Below are 21,135 nucleotides of genomic sequence, written 5' to 3'. Positions count from 1 at the left end.
TTGTAATTTGTATGTAAATCCATGTTCTGGAAGAGGCAAGAAGACTCATTTTTGAGTCATAATAGAAGTTTGGAAATGTAAAAATATTTTTTGTTAAAAGCAGAAATATCCCCTTTCTTGTTTAGAAGGCTACATGTATATAAATTAAAGAGATGCCTCCATCAAGAGCAGGAGAATTTTCAAGTTTTACATTTTAAAAAAATATCCAAAAGGAATGTAAAATACTAAGCTTGCGGCTAAACAGTAGGAGCTCTTTAACAGAGGCAGCCACAGATTATTTGGAAGTCAAAGAAGTAAAAGTTTCTATTGGGTAGCAGTGAAATACAATCTATCTCATAGGTAAGGTTTAAATGAGCCTTGATGTGTTAGCACAGTTTTGAAGATGTTGATAAGTGTGATAGCTGAAAGTGATGGATAATATTAATAATCAACTCAATGGAATCTAAAACCCCAGTGGCTGGCTGGACCTTTAATCATGCCCGTGGGGGACTATATTGATTATACTAAAAAAAGAGTTGCCGCCTGGGAGTTGCACCATTGCCTCACTTGGATCATAGATTTGTTGTATGAAAAATGGAATGTAGGAGCAGAATGTGTCCATTGAATTCTGCTTCTTGACTGTATATAATACTTATGAATTCTTAAAACAGAACCTTTGCTCAGAGGGATTGTCTAGTGAGGATGAAGTGCTTTAGATGGAGTGAAGAGGGTGGAATTTCCCCTCTCCATTTCTCTGTCCACTACTATTTACTCTTTTTATCATCCTGCCTGTGAAAACTGTAACATGAAAGAATATATTTTGTGTTACATAAGCATTAGAACCCACAAGAACAATTATTTTAATAACAAAAGTTACAAAAAGCATAGCTGGAAAGAACCATATGGCCTACTAGAAATGTCTTTGATGGGTGCTGCAGTTCAGAATTTTGCATAAGGAAAATATCAACAGGAACCAGGACTACCAACAGAGGCTTCATATATTAATAAATATTTAACTTGAGAAAAGGGGGAACTATTTAAAAAGAACAATATAGAGGTCATGAATTATGGCATAAATAATAATTTGAAAGCATAGTTTCAGCACCAGAGTGTCATATTTGTGGTGGGGTGATAAAACAATTAATCGTCAGTGATAATCCAACAGTTGTGTACAATTATTCATAGATATTTATATTTGATAATAATAATAAAAAATAATGGCTTGTTGAACTCACAAGCTTGAGATTGGTATGATTATCATAATTCTTATTGATCCTAAAAATTTATTCCTTTCATGTTTGTAAAATGACTCTTCAAACTTGAACCTAGGAAAACTATGCTGACGGTTTTTACCTCACAGAGGAGGAGGAGGTAGAGAAGCGATGATTAAACTTTATCTTCCTGTTAAGAGACGCCAATGTAAGTGATCAATTAGAGAATTAGGGTTGCGACTGGATAGGTTGCCTTTGAAGATTTGGGCCACTATAGCCAACTGCATAACTGATATTATTCTTATTATATGGTTTTATTTTTCTTTGTATTTTCTCCTCTTTTCAGGCTGATGTCATTGATGTGAGTTATGGAACTGCAGATGATTTGAAAAGGATTACAAAATTGAAAAATACAACAAATCAGATTGCACTCCTGAAATTAGGAAAATTACCACTACTCTATAAGGTTAGTACAAAAGCTCTTATTTGGTTTAGAGTAAATACATTTTTTTGTGGGTTGTTTGATGTAGGTGCTTTTGAAATTATGGAGAGAGTGAGAAAGTGTGTGTATGTGCATGAACGTGTGTGTGTGTGTGTGTGTGTGTGAATGTATGAGAGAGAATGATAAGTAGTGTCATTTCCAAATTAGAATAAATTAAGATCTTTATGGAAAAGAAGTTGAGTCTGCATTCTTTAAATGAGGAGATGCTCTAGTTGGGGATGGATGAGTCTGTGAACTCCTATTCAAGGAGCATTTCCACTAAAGGGCCACACCTAAAATGTTGACAAAGACAGCTTTGGTTGCTCTTCTGATGACATATTTGAAAGTTCCAATCAGTGGTCAAAACTGGCAATTTTCCAGGTGCATTCATCCAGTTAGATCAGAATCTAGCCAGTTTATACTCTTCTGTGATTAATTTTGTAAACTCTGAAACTTTACAGTTATTGCCTGTACTCAGGAATCCAATTAAAATGCAATATTTTAAGGAGATGCAGAATTTCCATTGATTTTATTTAAGTTGAAGTTTATTAATATTTATTCATTAAATGAATCTATAATTAAAGCAATTCAAACTAAAGGACTTAGCACAAGGTATAGCAGGGTTGGGACCTATTATTTCGTTTTCTATTTCTGTGTAGAAATAATGGTCATTGTCACTATGTCACGGAAAACCTTTTGTTCTGAATATAAATTGAACTTTTTTTTTATCCAGCTTTTAAGGGTTTTGCTAATCCCCAAGACTCCAAAGATATTTCCATAAAACTGTTGGGTGGTTTGTTATAAAAGAAGAGGTCAGACATGTGGGCACATTCCTTTAATCTCAGCAATCACAAGGAAGATTCAAGTTGATATCTCTGAGTTTTAGGCTACTTGATTCATTGCGTAACCCCGTGTCAGTCAAGTCTTCAAAGTAAGATCCTATTTTTAAAAAAAAAGGAAAGGAAGAAAGGATAAGAAGGAAAGAAGGAAGAAGAACTCTTTGTACTTACATTTCCTCATCTTTCAAGGATGTACTTATACTTAAATCAGTGTTAGATTATCCATAGCTGTGACATAGTTTTAAAGATAAAAAATAACAGTGAAATTATTTTGTGCTGGATAATCTTTTAAATGCAATAAGTACTTTAAAACAATCATATAAAGTTACAGAAATAAGGCTCAATCAATGTATTCTAATTAGAGAAAAAAGATAATAAATACAGTCGTGGTCAAAAAATAATAAAATATTAGCAGTGGTACATAAATGAAATCCAATACTAAAATGATTCCACATTTCTAGAGGTAAACTAAAAGGGTACTTTTTTTTAAAAATGGAAGAGGGAACCAAAGTAACACAGTTGGTATGTGTGACTCTAATGTGTTCATTGTACCAACTATGAAGGGGGGATTTAGGTTAGCTTTAGTAATCGACATCTCCATGTGGACACTGACCTGAATCTACACATTATAGATGTTTGTGTATTTCATAAGATAAAATGCCTTTAAATTTCAAATTAAGAGTCTGGAGCGGTGGCTCAGCTGGTGAAGAGCACTTGCTGTTCTTGCTGAGGATCAGTGATGCACCTCCCTGTCAGGTATATGGTAGTTTGTATGGTTTACCTGTGGGTAAATCCCTCTTAATTCTCAAGCCAACCAATTCTCCAGAACATAGCTGCACCTGTTTGTTTTTTTAAATCTGAAGTTTAGAGCATGAATTAACAACCTATTTGGGATGGAATAGTTTTTTTGACTAGGATTAGCTTTGATTAATCTTCAAGGAGTCGGAATGCTCTCAGTGAAAGTATGTGAATTTAGACCTTCATAAATTCTGAACTTGCTAAAATGCACTCCTCTATGGAACTTATTTTTAACAAAAATACTGGAAAGCATTTTATTTCTTATGGACATTTTCACTAAATATAGTAATCAATACATAAATACTGTGTTCTCTATAACTTGTAAAATTAAATAAATTACAATAGACATAGTTTACACTAGGTCCTAACACAATAACCCTCACAAGGAGGAGAAAATCCTATATGGAGTAAATTATAAGAGAACATCTAATTAAATTAAATATGTCATTTCAGGATAGTAAAACTACACTTAAAATTTACAAATCCAATTGCTGTTCTTACAAATGGAATAGTGTAGGTCATGTTTCTATCATTGTCATAGAGTGAGGTATTAAAATGTTTTTATTTTCATCATATCCATTTTAAGCTCAAAATGACAATTTTAAAGATTTAAGTATCCTAATGACTTTTCAGATTCCTAAAAATGAACTAATTTTATATATCTGGTGAAACATGTTATACAATAAGAAAAATGAAAAGCATATGACACTTAATTCTGTACCCCAAAGCCAGTACATTGCTGAATGTTTCTTGATCAGTATGTGTTGTATGAAAGACTTTCATTGGGAGATACAACACACATGTCAACTCACCCCAAAACCTTGGGAGATACAGCACACATGTAGAGTCACCCCCAAAGAAAGCTACAACCAATAGCCCAAAATCATAACCAGAGTCAAGTCTAACTTGGCAAATAAATGAAACTGTTGTATCGGATGCATAGACTGCTTGGCAGATCACAGATCTCCTTGGTCTACAATTTTGTACTTCTCCTAACACCCCTGGGGGAAAGTGTGAGGAATCCTGCAGGTTCAGCATTCTTAGACATATGAAGAGTTTTATGTCAGCCTGAGTCTCATAAGCCTTTTGTCTCACTCCTGACAGAAAGTTTCTACTCACATGAAACTGAACGCTTTGTAGCTCACTGAAACTTAGGCCTAGAGATAGTGTGTAAAGGGATAAGCAATATACAATTTTTATGTGTTTATCATATTTGTAGAATGTGTTCTATGCTAATGAACACATGTGTTTAAGCAAAACTTCATGTTACTTGAAATTTAAACTGACTCATGCTCAGAATAATTAAATTTAAAACATTTAACTAATGTTCTATTAAAACATAAACATAGAAGATAAATGATGAGAATTGCCTACAAATCACCAGCAGTCTATATCAACAATTGTCAATGAAGTCTATGGTTGTCACATATTCAAGACAAGTGGAAGATCACTAGGAACTGTTCTAATTAGGTATCTAAAACTCCTGACAAACGCTGCATTTTGAAAATTCATTTCTATGAAGTATGTGTATACTATTTGTTATCTTTGTATATTTTTGAGATCTTTATTGTTTCATTTATCCCAGATATCAGTTTTTCAAAAGCCTTAGTTTAAGTCATATGAGACTGTTTTCAAAAGTAAATGAAATATCAGCCTTCCCCAGCCCCAAAGGTTAGGGAGCAAGCAGAAGAGGATGGAAGGAAGTAGGAAACAAAGAGAAAGAGGGAAGTTGTGAAACGCTACTTTCTCCCGTCAAATGGCCATTGCACTACAGAACTCATAACAGCACCAGACGTGAGGTAGCCACTTCATGTATTAGATGATCATCAGAAGTAGTGAAATTTTTGCCTAATTTCTCATTTTTCTTTTCCCAATTCAAAATACGGTTGTGTTTACTTGTTAAGTATCAAAAATAGGTAGTACATTGAGCAAAGACTATATAGTAAATCTTATTTCATTTTCTAAGCTTATTCAAAATTTAAATACATTAACAAAGGGTTTAATGGTCAGAGAAATTAGAGGACACCAAGAAAACAAGGCCCTCTAAGTCAATATGAACAAAGCTCATCTGAACTCACAGAAACTTAAAGCATCATGCACAGGGCCTTCACGGGTCTGCACCAGGTCCTCTGTGTATATATTATTGGTTCTCATTTAGTGGTTTATTGGTTCTTGTTTAGTGTTTTATTGGAGTCCCATGCGTGTCTTCTCTTGGGCTTTTTTTTCCAATTGGTTTGTCTTGCCCAACTGCTATGTGATAGTTTTATTTTAGTTTATTTTGTTATAATTTAAAGAATATGAGTAAATGAATGAATGAAAACCCAGCCACTGTAGTAAAGGTTAACAATTGAACTGTCACTTATACCTGCTAGATCAGAAAATCAGCTTTCTTCAATAATATGATGCTGGATAAATAAACCACCCCAGGACAAGCGCCATGTTTAGGTGTAGTAGTTGTCCAACATATAATGGATTGCATCGTTTTCACATGTTCTTTAATTAGGCTACAGTTTAAAGGTTTTGGTGGGGGGGGGGGAGATGTATTTTGTTTTTGCATTATGTTTTTGCTCCTTTTTTGAGAAAAAATTTAAGATTTATACTTGGTTGGATACAAAGGGGGAACAGATATGTAAGGACTTGAAAGAGGGGAAGAAAATTTAGATGGGGAGCAAGATGGTCCTGTGGGAAAGGAGCTAGCAGCCAAGAATAACTACCCAAGTCTGCTTCCCAGAGCTCACATGCTGGGAAAGGAGAATCAACTCCCACTCGCTATCCTCTGGCCTCCACGTGTGCACCATTTCATGCACATGCCTCAGAAATACGTACACAAACATATGCACAAGGAAATGTAAATTAAAAACAATTAAAGTGACATGATTGTCCATGGACTCTGCCCTGGACGTGGAAGGACGTGGAAGAGGAGATGGGAAACTTCCCCGGGCCTGTGAGACTGAGCGGGAGAAGTGGTTTATTATTTATTTATTTATTTATTTATTTATTTATTTATTTATTTATTTAAGATTTCTGTCTCTTCCCCGCCTCCTTCTCCTCCTATTTCCCTCCCCCTCCCCCAATCAAGTCTCCCTCCCTCATCAGCCCAAAGAGCAGTCAGGGTTCCCTGCCCTGTGGGAAGTCCAAGGACCACCCACCACCATCCAGGTCTAGTAAGGTGAGCATCCAAACTGCCTAGGCTCCCACAAAGCCAGTACGTGCAGTGGGATCAAAAACCCATTGCCATTGATCTTGAGTTCTCAGTAGTCCTAACTCACCAAGGCCAGCTGGCCTGGGTCTGAAAAAGCCTGGGAGAAGTGGTTTATATGCTGGTCTGTTTTCTCTGTCCCAGGCCTGAAAGAGAAAACAGGCCAGGTTCCTCAAGACCTCAGGTAGACAGGCTCGATTAGGGGGAGAAAATTTATAGAGGGGGAAGAGAGAAAGAGAGGGAGGGAAATACAGAGGAAGGGAGAAAAGGACAGAGGGACAAAGAGACAGAGACAAAGAATGGTTTATATCTGCCTCCGATCCAAAGGCAATGAGGAATGGACCGAGGTAAGCGGCCTTCTTGACATCTGAGCCCCTCCAAGGTTTGAGCTGCTACCAAAGTCTAAGTCTGCGCCCATGGTCTATGGCTCCTGTTACCACGGGAGGCCTGCACAGGTTGGACCTGCCCCTCACAATGTAAGGGAGAACTTGTCCTACCCACCACCAGCTGCAGCACTGCAGAGAGAAGACCCACCTTGCCTGGACATCATGATAGAGGTGACTGTTGGCGAGAGTGCTCTTGAGTTGGTCCTGAGCGCATGAGAGTGGTAGAGCTGGTCCTGCCTCTCGTCTGCTATACCATAGTAAAAGCAAGAGGGAAATCCCATCTTCCTGCCCCTCACCCACTTTGGCAGGTAGGAAAACTGACCCAGAGGTCATGAGAACCATTGAGCTGGCTCAGCATCCCAGCAGCGGCAGCACTAGGGAAAGCAGACCTTGAAACTCACCTGGGCAGCAAAGTAGTGCTGAGCCTACTGGCCTGTGAGTAAGCCCAAAGGGCATGAGCATGAGAGAGCTAGTTCTAGTACTGGTCTTCCATGCCATGTGGAAGCTTGGTCAGGAAAGAGATGCCACCCCTCACTCCTTGTTGTCTGCGGTAAATGAGAGAGCTGGCCGCTGGAGTGTGAGAGCTGGAGCTGGTTCTGCCCCACACCAGCTGCAGCACAGAAAAGAGCAGCCCCTGCCACCGCACCTGAGCCGCATGACAGAGCTGATTCTGCTGGCAAAGGTGTAGGTCCGCAGAGTGGGAAATCTGGCCCTGCACCCGTCGTCTGACATAAGTGGTGAGAGAGAGGGAAAGATGCCCCCCCCGCTTGCCCATTGGCACCTGCAGCAGCTGAAGAGGCTGATCCTGTCTCTCACCTGTTCTAGCCTTTGGGAGAGTGGACCCTGAACCTTGCCAGGGTAACACAGTAGAGCTCCAGTACAAAGGAGTGCAGGTGAGCTGCTCCAGACAACATAGCATGAGAGATCGGGACTTGCCCTGCATCTTCCCTGTGGTGGTATGCAATGGAGAGAAGCCTCCACAACTCCTCAGGGCTTGGGGAGAAAGTGAAACATAAACACCCAGCCAGCTATAAACCCTACATGTATAGTATTATACTATCTGCAAGATATGCTAGGGTATTTTTGGCAATAAAAGTTATGGGAATAACCAACCAAAAACTGATTGACTTAAGGCTAACTCCACAAATGGACCCCATTCCAGGATGACCAATAATCTAAGGCTATACAGTCTATGAACCTAAGGCAATAATAAATAACACTGATCCAAAAAAGAAAAGACAATAGAGAAAGAAAATAAAAAATAGTAATAAAGAACCTTTAATGATGTTCTGCTATACTATTATCACAGAAGCTTCCTCCTGCAGCAAATGGGAACAAATATAGAGATCCACAGCCAGACATTACACAAAGAGGGGGAGACCTTAGAACACTTGGTACTCAATAATATGTCTCCATCAAATCCCTTGCCTCAGAAATCAGGGAACCCTGAAAAAGAGGAGGCAGAAAGAATTTAAGAGCCAGATGTGATGAAGGAAACCAAGAAAAACAACCTCTAAATCAACATGAGCAAACACATATGAACTCACAGAGACCGAGGTAGCATGCCCAGGGCCTGCTTTGGTTTCTATCAGTGCCTCATATCATGACTTCCAGGTTAGTGTGCTTATGGAAATCCTGGGTGAAAGAATGAGTGGGTCTCTGATTTTTGGGCCTTCTCTTGAGCTCTTTCTTTCTGTGGGCTTTTTGGGTTTGTTTTTTGCCTGACTTTGATGCCATACTTTTGGCTTTATCTTATTATATTTTATTTTGTTATAGTTTTAACAGTTGACTAAACCGATGAACTCAATGAATGAATGAATGAATGGATACCTAGCTACTAGGGTAAAAGCTAACAAGTGAACTGTCATAAGTTCAGAGCTAGTTTTTTCAGTGGAGTGACACAGGCTTATATCAACCACTCCAGGGCATGTTTTAGGTTGAGGAATAGCTGACTAAGAAATGAAAATGATATTTAAATTTAATAATTGTTTTAAATGATAAAAATGTAACAAAAGTAAGAGCTACATGGTGTATTCCATCTAAACTTTAATGCAGTAGCAGTTGGGTTTTTTACAAGTTACTATTTAGTGAGTTATACAAACTATTAATACAACATAAAGCAATCTCCTTGAGCTTTGAAACAATCTCTACTTAGTAAAATATTGTTTTAATTAGTGATTGTTAACATACAACTGAATTTATTGAAGGCATACATTTTCATTAACTATTATATAACTAAAATATACATATACCCTGTTTATATAAAAGCTATACAGAAAGTTATATAGCCTGTGTATATATAGCCTGTGTATATTATAGCTAAGAATGCAACCTATTTTGTTTGAATAATAAATATTTTAAAACAATTTTATTGGGGCTAAAAATTTGCATTTCATTTGCTACATTTTCATTTTTTATTGTCTACACATAAATATTATTTTAATGGATTTTCTTTCACATTGCATTTTAGATGGCACCTAGTAACCTTATTGAATATGTAAATTTCTTTTTCATATTCAAATTTCTTTTACTTAAACTAATAATTATTTTGAAATTATGATCATCTGACTAAATTTTAGAAAACAAGAACACTAATGGTTCTGATTATTATTAGAATAATTCCACATTTTAAATAATTTAGCACTTGAAAAATCAAAGAATTAAATAGTTTTTTAATCTACAAAACTTGGTTAGATAAATTTAGACTGACATTCATAATTAAAGAAATGATATTAGCAAACCCTTAAGAGAAGATGTCAGATTTTCCATTTCCAGTTATGATTCTGGTTCTCCACTAATTTGCTAGACTTCTACAGTTATTTAAGCTATCGACATACCGTTCAGCCTAGAACTTAAATATGTAGGCCTATAATTCTAGAAATGAAATGTGTACTCATATGATATTTGTAATTCTCAGGGTTTGATTTTGTGAAATGTAGGATAGACTTTCTCATACAAAATCTGTAATTGCATGAAGTTTAATAGAGAAGTCTTCCAGACCGACATGCCACACTTAATCCAAAAAACTGTCTCGGCATATGTCTGCCCCAGTAATAACAGGTCTCTAGTGAATTAGTAGCAGAAATATCTGATGGTATGTTAGTATGGATACTAAAATGTCTGTCACATAATTGAAAAAGTTGCTTCTCTTCTGTTATAAATATAACATTTTTTGTTTGTTTTTCGAGACAAGGTTTTTATTTTGTGTGTAGCCCTGGCTTTCAGAGAATTAACTCTGTAGACCATGCAGACCTCAACCACACAGAGCTCTGCCTGCCTCTGCCTTCAAGTGCTGGGTTTAAAGACATATGCCACTATGTCACATGGCATAAATAAGCCAATTAAATAGCCTGATTTGACTTATATTTTTGATGATACCAAACTTCAGACTCAGAGTTATATTTTATCCAAACTCAAAATTTTCTTACATATAGAATTTGTTAAAAATTACACTGTTTTACCAATTAAAATAGAGTTAACCTTTTCAAATCAAACAAGAATTATTATACAACTGCAAATATTTTATTACTGGGAAGCAGCCCATCAGATATATAATGCAATGTTTTACATGGAATGGCAAATTCTGTGGGTCAAATGAGCCCTCATTAACTTTTTGTGATGTTTGTAGGCAAAGTTATTCTGCATGCTTTAATGGTAAGGATTTATTGATTTCAGCATTCCTGGATGGATGGCTATCAGTTATTAAACAACCCAAAGATGTAACTACAAGGAAAACTGGATTTTGGCAGAATGTAATTATGCTTTCAGAACATTGAAAAAGAATCAAGTGTTTCAAGATTTCAAAGTATTTTTTATAATATTTAGCATTATTTATTATTACTCATTCTTTGGTAGAAAACAACTTTAGAGTTAAAATCAAAGAGTTTGTGAAGCATTTTAAAAAGGAAATTTTAATGGAAACAAACTGAAATTTGAATATGCACGTTTTAATTTGAATGTAAATTAACTAAAAGACATTTTTATTTATGTTTAAAACATTCCTAATGTCTTACTAAATATATATGTGTATATTTATTTTGTCTGGTTTCATGCTTTCTAAGCTCTAATTGATGATAAAAACAGGATAATACAATCTATTTTTACTTTTATTTTTTAATTTTTGAGGTTTCAAAATTTTTCTTTTAAACTTGGTAGACTTTCTCTATTTTCCTCCCTCTTCTCCTCCCAGTACCTCCTCTGCCTCCCCTCCCATTTGGATTCACTTCCTTTCTGTCTCTCATTAGCAAGCAAATAAGGTTCTAAGGAAGAATGATAACTAATAAATATATAACAAAATAATATATAATAAGAGAAAACAAACTTATTATATCCAGGTTGGCCAAGAGAAACAATTAGAAGGAAAACAACCCAACAGAAGGCCCAAGATGCAGAGAACACTTGTTTACACAAGTAGGAATTCCACAAACGCACTAAATGGCAGCCATATGTATATGCAGAGGACCTGATGGTGCTTAAGGCACTATGAAAACTGCCTGAGTCTCGAGTTTGCATGAGCTTAATAAGGTTGACACAGAAGGCCTTGCTTTCTTGGTGTCCTCCGTCTCCTCTGGCTCTTATACTCTTTCCACCTCCTCTTCTGTGGAGTTCCCTGAAACTTGAAGGGGGGTATTTGATGGAGACATATCAAGTGCTGAATCTTCCAAGTCTCTCACTGTGTACAATATCTGGCTGTGAGTCTCTGTGTTTGTTCCCATCCTCTGCAGGAGGAGGTGGCTGAGCATGACACTGGCCTATGCAGGATGTCATTAGGAATCATTTGATTGCTACTTTTTAATTTTTAGAATAGTAATGTATTTCCTTTATCTTTTAGTAAAAGATTGAGACTACTCATGATAATGATTGTTGTTGATCATGGCTTTTCATGATCATGTTGAGAAATACTTGCTACTTCAGGTTTTTCTTTTATTGAAAGATATTTTTATGTATTTTTTTTGTAATTATGGTTTTCCTTCCACGAACCTGCCCTCTTAGACAAATCCACACTTTTGTTTCTTTTTCCTTAGGGGAGAAATAAACAAATGGAAAGGGGGAGGGTATAGATGAATGAGGGAAGAAATATAGGGGAAAGCAGTTAAAACTAAGGGCTTTTTGAGCGGTTGTGTAGAACTCTTGTATAAGGAGAAGCTTCCTAAACTATATACCTATCTGAGCAGGAATAAATGGAATACACAGGGAGATGGATTCCCAGCTGAACATCTCTCATCACAAAATCAAGTCTCCAGTTTTGGGAATGGGTTACATTTAAAGGAACTGTTGGCCAAAAGAATGTCATGGCAACTCCCAAACAAACGGGGCTGTTGCCAAGGCTATCGGTTGCTCTCACAAACTGAGAGTAAGGCCCCATTGCTGAAGACAATACCTATATAACTTACTGAATATACAGAAGAAGTTCAGCTGGTGCCTACCTAGAGCCTTTAACCCTACTGACTAGCTTTCGTGGTCCTAGAAAAATACTCTTAATATTACCAAAGGAGAAAGGTAAATTGCAACCCAAATTCAGAGATATTTTTAAGCGTTACTACTTTTGAAAATTGAAAAGTTCCTGTGTATTGTTGCAGCTTTTTCTAGACACATCATTCCCTATTTTCTCAAATCCCTACATAGGGGTGGTGACTGTTGATCAAGAAAGAACTCTCCAGAGTCTGAATGAATGACTGCACTAACACTATTCAATCCATTATGGGACAGCAAATCCTGCCTTGCACACCCAGCACACTCAGGTCTTCATAGTTTTGAATTTACCTGTGTTCAAGAACATTTAGATGACTTTTCTGGGACCTTTGCAGTACTCTGATCTCAATCATCATTCTTCACAACTGAACAAATAAGTTTTCATGCTACTTTCTAATGCTTCAGGAGGAGAGGGCTAGGAAATGAGAGAGAACTGTGAAAACTGTGGAGCTGGTTGAGAGGAACAAAGAGTGTGTGGGTGCTCATCTGTGGTACCTGTACATCTGTTCAATTCTTTACAACTAAATTTTCTAGCTGCAGCCATCGAAGGGAAAATAGAAACAGGATTCTCAACAGGTGCCTGGAAATGGACCCAGCTCTCAACCCCAATTGATCTGGTCCTACTTCAGTTGAGCTGGTCCTTCTTGCATGGGAGCTGATGGAGTGCTTTCAAGAAAAGCTCTCCGTTTGGACACAGCTTCTGATTTGTGTGGAGAGTCTTTCAGTCATCTTTGCTCTTACTCAATCAGGCATACTAATCAAAGGATTGCACTTTCTAATTTAGCTCTTCAAATTTCAACTTGGCTAATGGATAAAAAAGCATCACTTGATATTCTGCCTGAAAAATATGGTAACAAAAAAAAATCAACGAACTGATTGGATGTAGTCATTTCAGCTTTAATTACTTTTTATACAAACTGACTTTTTTTTTTATCAGATTAGTGGTATGCAGGCAGGGATAGCCTAGGGCCCCTAAACGAAAGATGCATGCAGTGATTTGGTTTTGAATCTGCTCTCTATTAAAGTGCCTGCATAAGCATGGGACCTTTGAACTTCTGAGTTCTGAGTTTATTAGGCAATAGCTAAGTTCTTCACCAAGTGTTTTTACTAAATATTAGCCTGGATAAAAATAATCTACATGAAAATACTTATGAAGCTTTCATTATAATCATGTTATGTTGCATGCTCATGTATTGGACAAGCAAAGGTGAGTTGATCGAGTGTGGGAATCGTTTGACGAATGCCTATAGAATGTTGGCTGTGCTTGTTGGGTTCCTGTGAATATCTTCCAGCATTATGTTTATTTAGCTAGCCACTAAAATCATTGTATGTAGAACTACTTTCATCTTAATAATTTAAAATTTAAAAATTATTTTATTGTGCTAAGTAAGTCTTAGACATGTATGGGATTAAGAGTTGGTAATTTATTTCTTTACTTTTTATTAAGATATACTTTAAAAATAGAAGTATAAGCAAGAACTATTTTTAATGAATTGATATTCATTTCTCTCCTAGGTTTGAGATTTGGTATAAATACATTTGCTTCTGCCTTCAATATGTCACAATGCCATGAAAATTTTATCAGATTTCAATTATAGAAACATGTCAGTGTTTAGGTGGAGAGTGTACATCATAACTGTAGCCTAATAAGACAACCTCTTTAGAAAAAAAAAAAGAAAGAAAATTACTGAGTTATTCTTGAAATACACAGAATTAACAATCTAGTCTTTTCTATATATATATTATTTATTAGATTTTCAGGTTTGGTTTGATTTTCTGAATTTTAAAAAGGATTAATGAAATTGAGGAATGGATAAAAAAGTCATACGTGAATATGAAAAAAGTGAGTTAAGCTACTTGTTGCTTGATAAATGTGAATCAAGAAGGCAGAAGAGAATATTAAAAATAATCCCCAGACCCTGAAAGTGTTACAAAATTCGATCCTCTTCCAATATAAAACATAGACTTGAATATATATATATATATATATAAATAAACATATAGTTTTAATTTTAAACAATAATTTGTTTGCATATTTATTTTGTTTACATGCCAATCCTAGTGCCCGATTTTCCTTCTGCTCTCTCTACTTACCCCATCCATTCCAGAGAGGGTAAGGCCTCCCACGGGGAGCAGCAGAGTCTGTCAGTTCACTTGGGGCAGGACCAAGGACCTCCTTTCTCTCTCTCTCTATATATATATATGTCTCCATCTTTGCCCTTTCATAGCATTTAATGTCTCATCTTCCACAGTTTATTTATGTGTTTGTTTTAATTTTAACATTAGTATTTCTGTAAGTGTAGAAGCATGTTCAGTAGACATTGTAAAATACCATTTACACTTCTTTTTCTACCACTTAAGTCACTGCCACACATCCAAAAATATGGAAGTTCATGTTTTTATGCGTGAGGGTGTGTGATCTAAGAGACTAGGGAGTTTACCTCTTGTGTGAATAGGGTCCTGAGCACTGATTAACATATTCACTTCATTTCAGTGTAATGTAAGAGCAAGTTCGGTTAAGCTATACTTCACTCAGGCTATTCTGAGAATTCATCCATTCAAGGAAATATAAAATAAAATTTTATGTATGTTATTCAGAAAATGAGCTTACTCTTTCACTGAGTGTTAATTTTAGTATAAAGTGAAAGCTTTATAGCTGGATGAACTGTTTTCATTAGAGTTTACATTGTCTCTGCAATAATCCTCATATAATTCCTTTTAGATTGCACTGGTAACATAGGAAGGCCTGTATTTTATCTTCACTGGTATAATTTTAATATGTGAGGAGTATGGCGGCCCTGCCATTGAGCCTTAGGCTTCAACTGCTTTTCTCTGTCTAAAACATACAGTTCACTTTTCAGTATAAAATTGATTGATTATATTTCATTTTATGAAGACAGTCATTGTATTAATTTTTATGATTTAGTCTGAAATAGAAGCCACCTACCAATGTATTTTTATGTAGATTTTCTGAATATATTCTCAAACACAAGATACAAGAGCAGTTAATCCTGTCACCAGAGGCCTGCCTCTTTCCTGTTGAACACACAGGAGACACAAAACAAAATGTTTGAAATGCATCTCTCCTTTCTTAAGGACACCATGCCAGGCTCAAGGATTCTTTGTGACACAGAGAAAATGAATTAACCCAGATGAACTGATTACCACAGCCCCTGATTTCTGTTAATAGCCATGTTTATCATCTTAATGTGAAATTGGCTTCTAGCAATTTACACAGTTATGTATGATGCATTCGTTCTGCAGTATTCGACATCAGATAAATATGGAGGGTTGAGCAACACATCTGCTCGCATTTGTCAGCCCTGGTTCTTCCTTGTCTTCCACAGAATATAGCTTCCCTGTGTTTGTATGTGAATTGATGTGTTGTAAAGATGTGTGACTCTGGATGTTCTCATGAATTGAGTAAGTGTGTGTGTGTGTGTGTGTGTGTGTGTGTGTGTGTGTGTGTGTGTATGTGTGTGTAGAGATGCATATGCCCGTCTGTTTATGTGGAGACTCAAGATTGATGATGATGTGTGTTCTTTATTTTCTCTATCTGTTCAGACAGAATATCCCTCTGAGCCTTGATATGGACAATTTGGTTAGACTAGCTAATCAGCTTGTTCTGAGTGGTCCCAATACACAGACTAATGAGTCTCACAGTGATTGATCATTACTAATGGACCTTTCAGCAAATACCTAAATTTACACATCAAATGTAGAGAATTCACATCTAGGGATTCCACAAATAAATGAAGGGAATCATGCAAAATATTTACTTATTCATGGTATATCATCTTAACAATCAATTCTCTAGACATAAAAATGTGGTCTTCGTTTGCTATATTGGTCAACAAATTTGTATTTCAGATAAAATGGCTGTAAATGATTCAAAACATCACAGTGTATTTAGTCTTCATTTCAGAAAAATCAGTTCTTTACACAATATTTGTATTTCTTTGACAGACCAAGGGGTTACAATACATAGCTACCTATAAATACCCCTGCAAAATCACAAGAAAATAGAACCCTCAACTTGGATTTATTTATAAGGGACCCCATGGCAACAAAAGAGATATATTGATATAGTTATCAATATAATCATTTTAAATAAAGTAGCCTAGCGACAGCAATGGGAAGATAACCCACCCACCTACCAGTGAATGAATCCACAGCTCATGATAATGTTGGTGGAAGACTGACCCTGTTTAGTGTAGCTTTCATGCTTGCTTTCATTTTAAACTCTCGTGCAGAGTGCTGATATTCCTGATTAAAAATACACTTCAATTCAAAATATCAGGAGGGTGGCTTTTTTTTTTTGGTTAAGCCTCCCAATTTGGTTAAACAGATAGTAAATCTTCAGCTTGAATGTATTATGACATACAACTATATATTATGTCTCACTTTAATCCCTAGTTCACGCCATCTGCGCATTTTTATGGCAGAAGATATTATATGGCATTTTATTGCTTCCTGAAATTTGGAGAGGGGAGAGTGATATAGAGTGATAATGTCAGGAAGGGTGATGTAATAAAAGATGGTTCTGCATTTTATACAGATCCTCTGCATATTAGTATATGTAAAAGTACTAATAAAGATTCATAGCAAAAGCTGCTCTCAGACTTCCAGAGCATTTGCTTATAGAATTCATCACAAAGTAGATAGGCATATTCTGGGATGTTAGAATATAAAGCCATTAAAAACTGTGGACATTTTATAAAATTGTATGGGCCGGAATTTTTTCTTTATTCTTTGTTGAAGCAAAATTGATGGATAGAGAGTTGTCTTCTTCTCCATTCAAGCATAGGCCAAGTGTTATCTGTTTAGAACAGCTTTGAGAAACAACAGCCACATTTATCCATTTATTCCTTGAGAGGAATTTGACCCTCATAGAACTAGAAGAATCATCTAGAAACCTGCTTTCTAGTTCTTCCAGTATTTCATGATTTTTATAACCATTTATTTGCTCCACTTACATTGTTGATGTAAGCATATTTGTTATTTAAAATAATAAACTACAAATCTTGAGGCAAAGGCAGGTCATTCTTCCACTTAGTATGAAGATAATTCATTCAAGTAAGGAGAAAAACTTGATGTTGTTAGTTTGTGATTAACCTCCTCCTCTGTTTTTACAGTGATAGTAACCTGTGGTTGAAAAGTGCCCTAAGCAAGAGGCAGGGAAGGATCAGATCAGGCCACTAGTGCAAATCACTAAACGCTAGGGTACCCACCACCTAAACAGTGTGTCATTTTCACTGAAATGATATTATCATTTCCCTACAGATGTTGCTAAAACTGAGAAAGAATTGAGAGAGGCAAATTTATATTTTCTTATTAATTAATATACCACATATACCCCAAACATACACTGTATATCTTTCAGGGCTCAACAGAGTGCGTAAGATTTGTCAGAGAACATATGATTTTCCCTATGGTGCACAGTAGTTCACTATGTTCCCTATGACCACTAAGCTTGTCTTGATGACCCCTGTGTGTCGTGTTGTTTCGGTGTGGGAGGCTGAGCTCTGCTGTCTCAGATTAAAGCTGTGCATGCCTCTGACCTCACCCAGAAGCAGAGCTATTTGTATCTCTCAAATATTTCTAATAATTAATTTGCTGAAACAAAGGCCTTATAATGGTGGAAGAGACAACAATGCCGACTTGGAGGTTTGCTGAAAGTCAGCATTACAAGATAAGATTGGTTTGAAATGATATAAGCGGTGAGGTTTCTGGAAAATACACAGTGTGTGTCTCTAGGGGATGTCTACATGATGCTTTAGTAAGTTTGACATAATTATTCTAGCTTTTATCTAAAACAGTCTCAAGAAATCTTTAAATTTTAAGGAACAAATATATTCTATTATTTCAAGTTAAGATGTCACTTTAAGAGTGAACTGCAATAGGAATTGTTTGTAGTTATTGATTTTAAGATTTCCATACAATGACAGCAATAAGAAGTTTCTAGTGTTAGATTAAAGACAAAATTATACTTTAGTAGACAGAGTCTAGAAATGAGTCATGGTTAGTATGGTTTTGAACAGGTACAAAAGAAGGAATCTTGACCCAGAATTAAAAGTATCCCCCTAAAATTAATAGAAAATAAAATATAAAATATTGCTATCAAATATATTCTAACAAAAACATGAAAGATATTTTGGGTAGGGCATACATACAAACACAAAAGGGAAAATTAAATACTAAACTACAATAGAATTAAAATTATATTTTATATAAAGGACATAATTACAGTAATGTAAAAGGCTATATTGGAGGAGCATAGTTCTGGAGCATGATGAAAGCAAGACATGTTCTGGGACTTAAACCCAGAATTACACACACACACACACACACACACACACACACACACACGCACATCAAAAATCTAAAACTGTAGACTGAGAAAATACCATTGGCACAGAAACATGACAAGGGGCTTGCACATAGAATATGCCACTAATAGAACAGAAATTGAAAAAAAATCTATGTGAATTAATACTGCACATAACAAGGAAGCCTCTGAAATATAAAAAACCACCATAAAGAAAGTCAAACCACTGAGTAACACTGCAGCTTCATTAGCCTTAAGAACAGAAATTGCAGGCTGCTGAGAAAACAGAAAATCTTACAACTTTCTGAGAGAGATGAGCAGTTTCTGAAGGTGCCTATTTTAGTTAGGGCTCTCCTGCTGTGAAGAAACCCTGGCCATAGCAACTCTTAGGAGGGAAAACAGTTAGTGGGGGGATTACAGTTCATAGGTAAAGTCCATTGTCATCATGTGGGACATGGTAGCAAGCAAGTGGACGTGATGCTGGAGAAGGAGCTACATTTTGATCCTGCATGCACTGGAAGTGATCTGAAATATTGGGCATCGCTTGAGCATATATGAGATCTCATAGACCACCATCATAGTGACACACTTCCTACACATTTCCCTAAAGGCAGTGCCTACTCCAACAAAGCCACACCTCCTAATAGTGCCACTCCCCATGAGGTTATGGGGGCTAATTACATTCAAACCGCAACAGTACCCTATCAAACAATCTTGAGTTTCCAGTTCATACTTAAGAAAAAATAAATAAAAATCAACTGAAAGAACTCATAGAGCATTAGTTCTTTGTATATTTTGGAGATCAGACCTCTGCCTGATGTGGAATTAGTGAAGATCTTTTCCCATTCTGTAGGCTGTTGTTTTTAGTCTTGTTGACCATGTCCTTTGCTTTACAGAAGCTTTTCAGTTTCAGGAGGTCCCGTTTATTAATTGTTACTCTAAGTGTCTGTGCTGCTGGGGTTCTATTTAGAAAGTGGTCTCCTATGCCAATGTGTTTAAGTGTACTTCCCACTTTCTCTTCTATAAGGTTTAATGTGGCTGGCTTTATGTTGAGGTCTTTAATCCATTTGGATATGAGTTTTGTGCATGGGGGTAGATATGGATCTATTTTCATTCTTCTACATGTTGATATCCAGTTATGCCAGCACAATTTGTTGAATATGCTTTTTTCCATTTGATTTTTTTTTTGCTTCTTTGTCAAACTTCAGTTGTTTGTAGGTATGAGGATTAATAACCCGGTCTTCGATTTGGTTCCATTGGTCCTCCTGTCTGTTCTTATGCCAATACCAGGCTGTTTTCAGTACTGTAGCTCTGTAGTGGATTTTTAAGTCAGGGATTGTGATGCCTCCAGAAGTTCTTTTATTGTACAGGATTGTTTTAGCTATCCTGGGTTTTTTGCTTCTCCATATGAAGTTGAGTACTGTTCTTTTAAGGTCTGTGAAGAATTTTGTTGGGATTTTGATGGCCATTGCATTGAATCTCTAGATTGCTTTTGGTAAGATTTCTATTTTTACTATGTTAATTCTACCTACCCAAGTACATGGCAGATCTTTCCACTTTCTTGTGTTTTGTCCAAAATACACAAAGAAATCCATCATCAAAAGAACAAATAATCCAATAAAAATGGAGTACAGACATAAACAGAGAACTCTTAACAGAAGAATCTAAAATGGCCTAAAGATACTTAAGGAAATGTTCAACATCCTTAGTCATCAGAGAAATGCAAATCAAAACAACTCTGAGATTCCATCTTACACCTTTAAGAATGGCCAAGATCAAAAACACTGATGACAACTTATGCTGGAAAAGTTGTGGAATAAAGGGAACACTCCTGCATTGCTGGTGGTAATTCAAGCTGGTACATCCCCTTTTGATGTCAGTTTGGCGATTTCTCAGAAAATTAGGAAACAATATTCCTCAAGACCCAGTAATAACACTTTTAGATATATATCCAAAGGATGCTCAATCATGACACAAGGACATGTGCTCAACTATGTTCACAGAAGCTTTGTTTGTTCATAGCCAGAACCTAGAAACAACCTAAATGCCCGTCGACCAAAGAATGGATAAGGAAAATGTGGTACATTTATACAATGGGGTACTACACAGCAGAAAAATAAACAACAACATCTTGAATATTTAGGCAAATGGAGCTAGAAAACATCATTTTGAGTGAGGTAACCCAGACACAGAAAGAAAATTATCACATGTTCTCACTCATAATTGTTTTTTAAACATAAAGCAAGGAAAACCAGCCCACAAATCACAGACCCAGAGAAATTAGACAACAATGAGGTCCCTAAGAGAGACATACATAGATCTAATCTACATGGGAAGTAGAAAAAACAAGATGTCCTGAGTAATTTGGGAGCACTGGGAACTTTGGGGAGGGTGTAAGGGGAGGGAAGGGGTAGGTAAGGGAACAGAGAAAAATGTAGACCT

The 21,135-nt window shown here is 36.3% G+C and overlaps 1 protein-coding gene across 2 annotated transcripts in view; it reads left to right on the top strand.

The window, feature by feature from the left end:
• Naaladl2 (N-acetylated alpha-linked acidic dipeptidase like 2) overlaps positions 1-21,135 on the top strand; it is a 1,054,557-nt gene that overhangs the window by 647,100 nt on the left and 386,322 nt on the right. For both annotated transcript variants that reach the window (XM_075950779.1, XM_075950778.1), the window contains one exon: positions 1,537-1,656. In XM_075950779.1, the coding sequence (XP_075806894.1) occupies positions 1,537-1,656 (120 nt within the window). The remainder of the gene's footprint in view (positions 1-1,536; positions 1,657-21,135) is intronic.

The sequence above is a fragment of the Microtus pennsylvanicus genome, chromosome 16 (assembly GCF_037038515.1).
Source record: "Microtus pennsylvanicus isolate mMicPen1 chromosome 16, mMicPen1.hap1, whole genome shotgun sequence".
Lineage (NCBI taxonomy): Eukaryota > Metazoa > Chordata > Mammalia > Rodentia > Cricetidae > Microtus > Microtus pennsylvanicus.
Note: the sequence above shows the minus strand (reverse complement) of the source record. Positions and strands in the feature narration are given on the sequence as shown.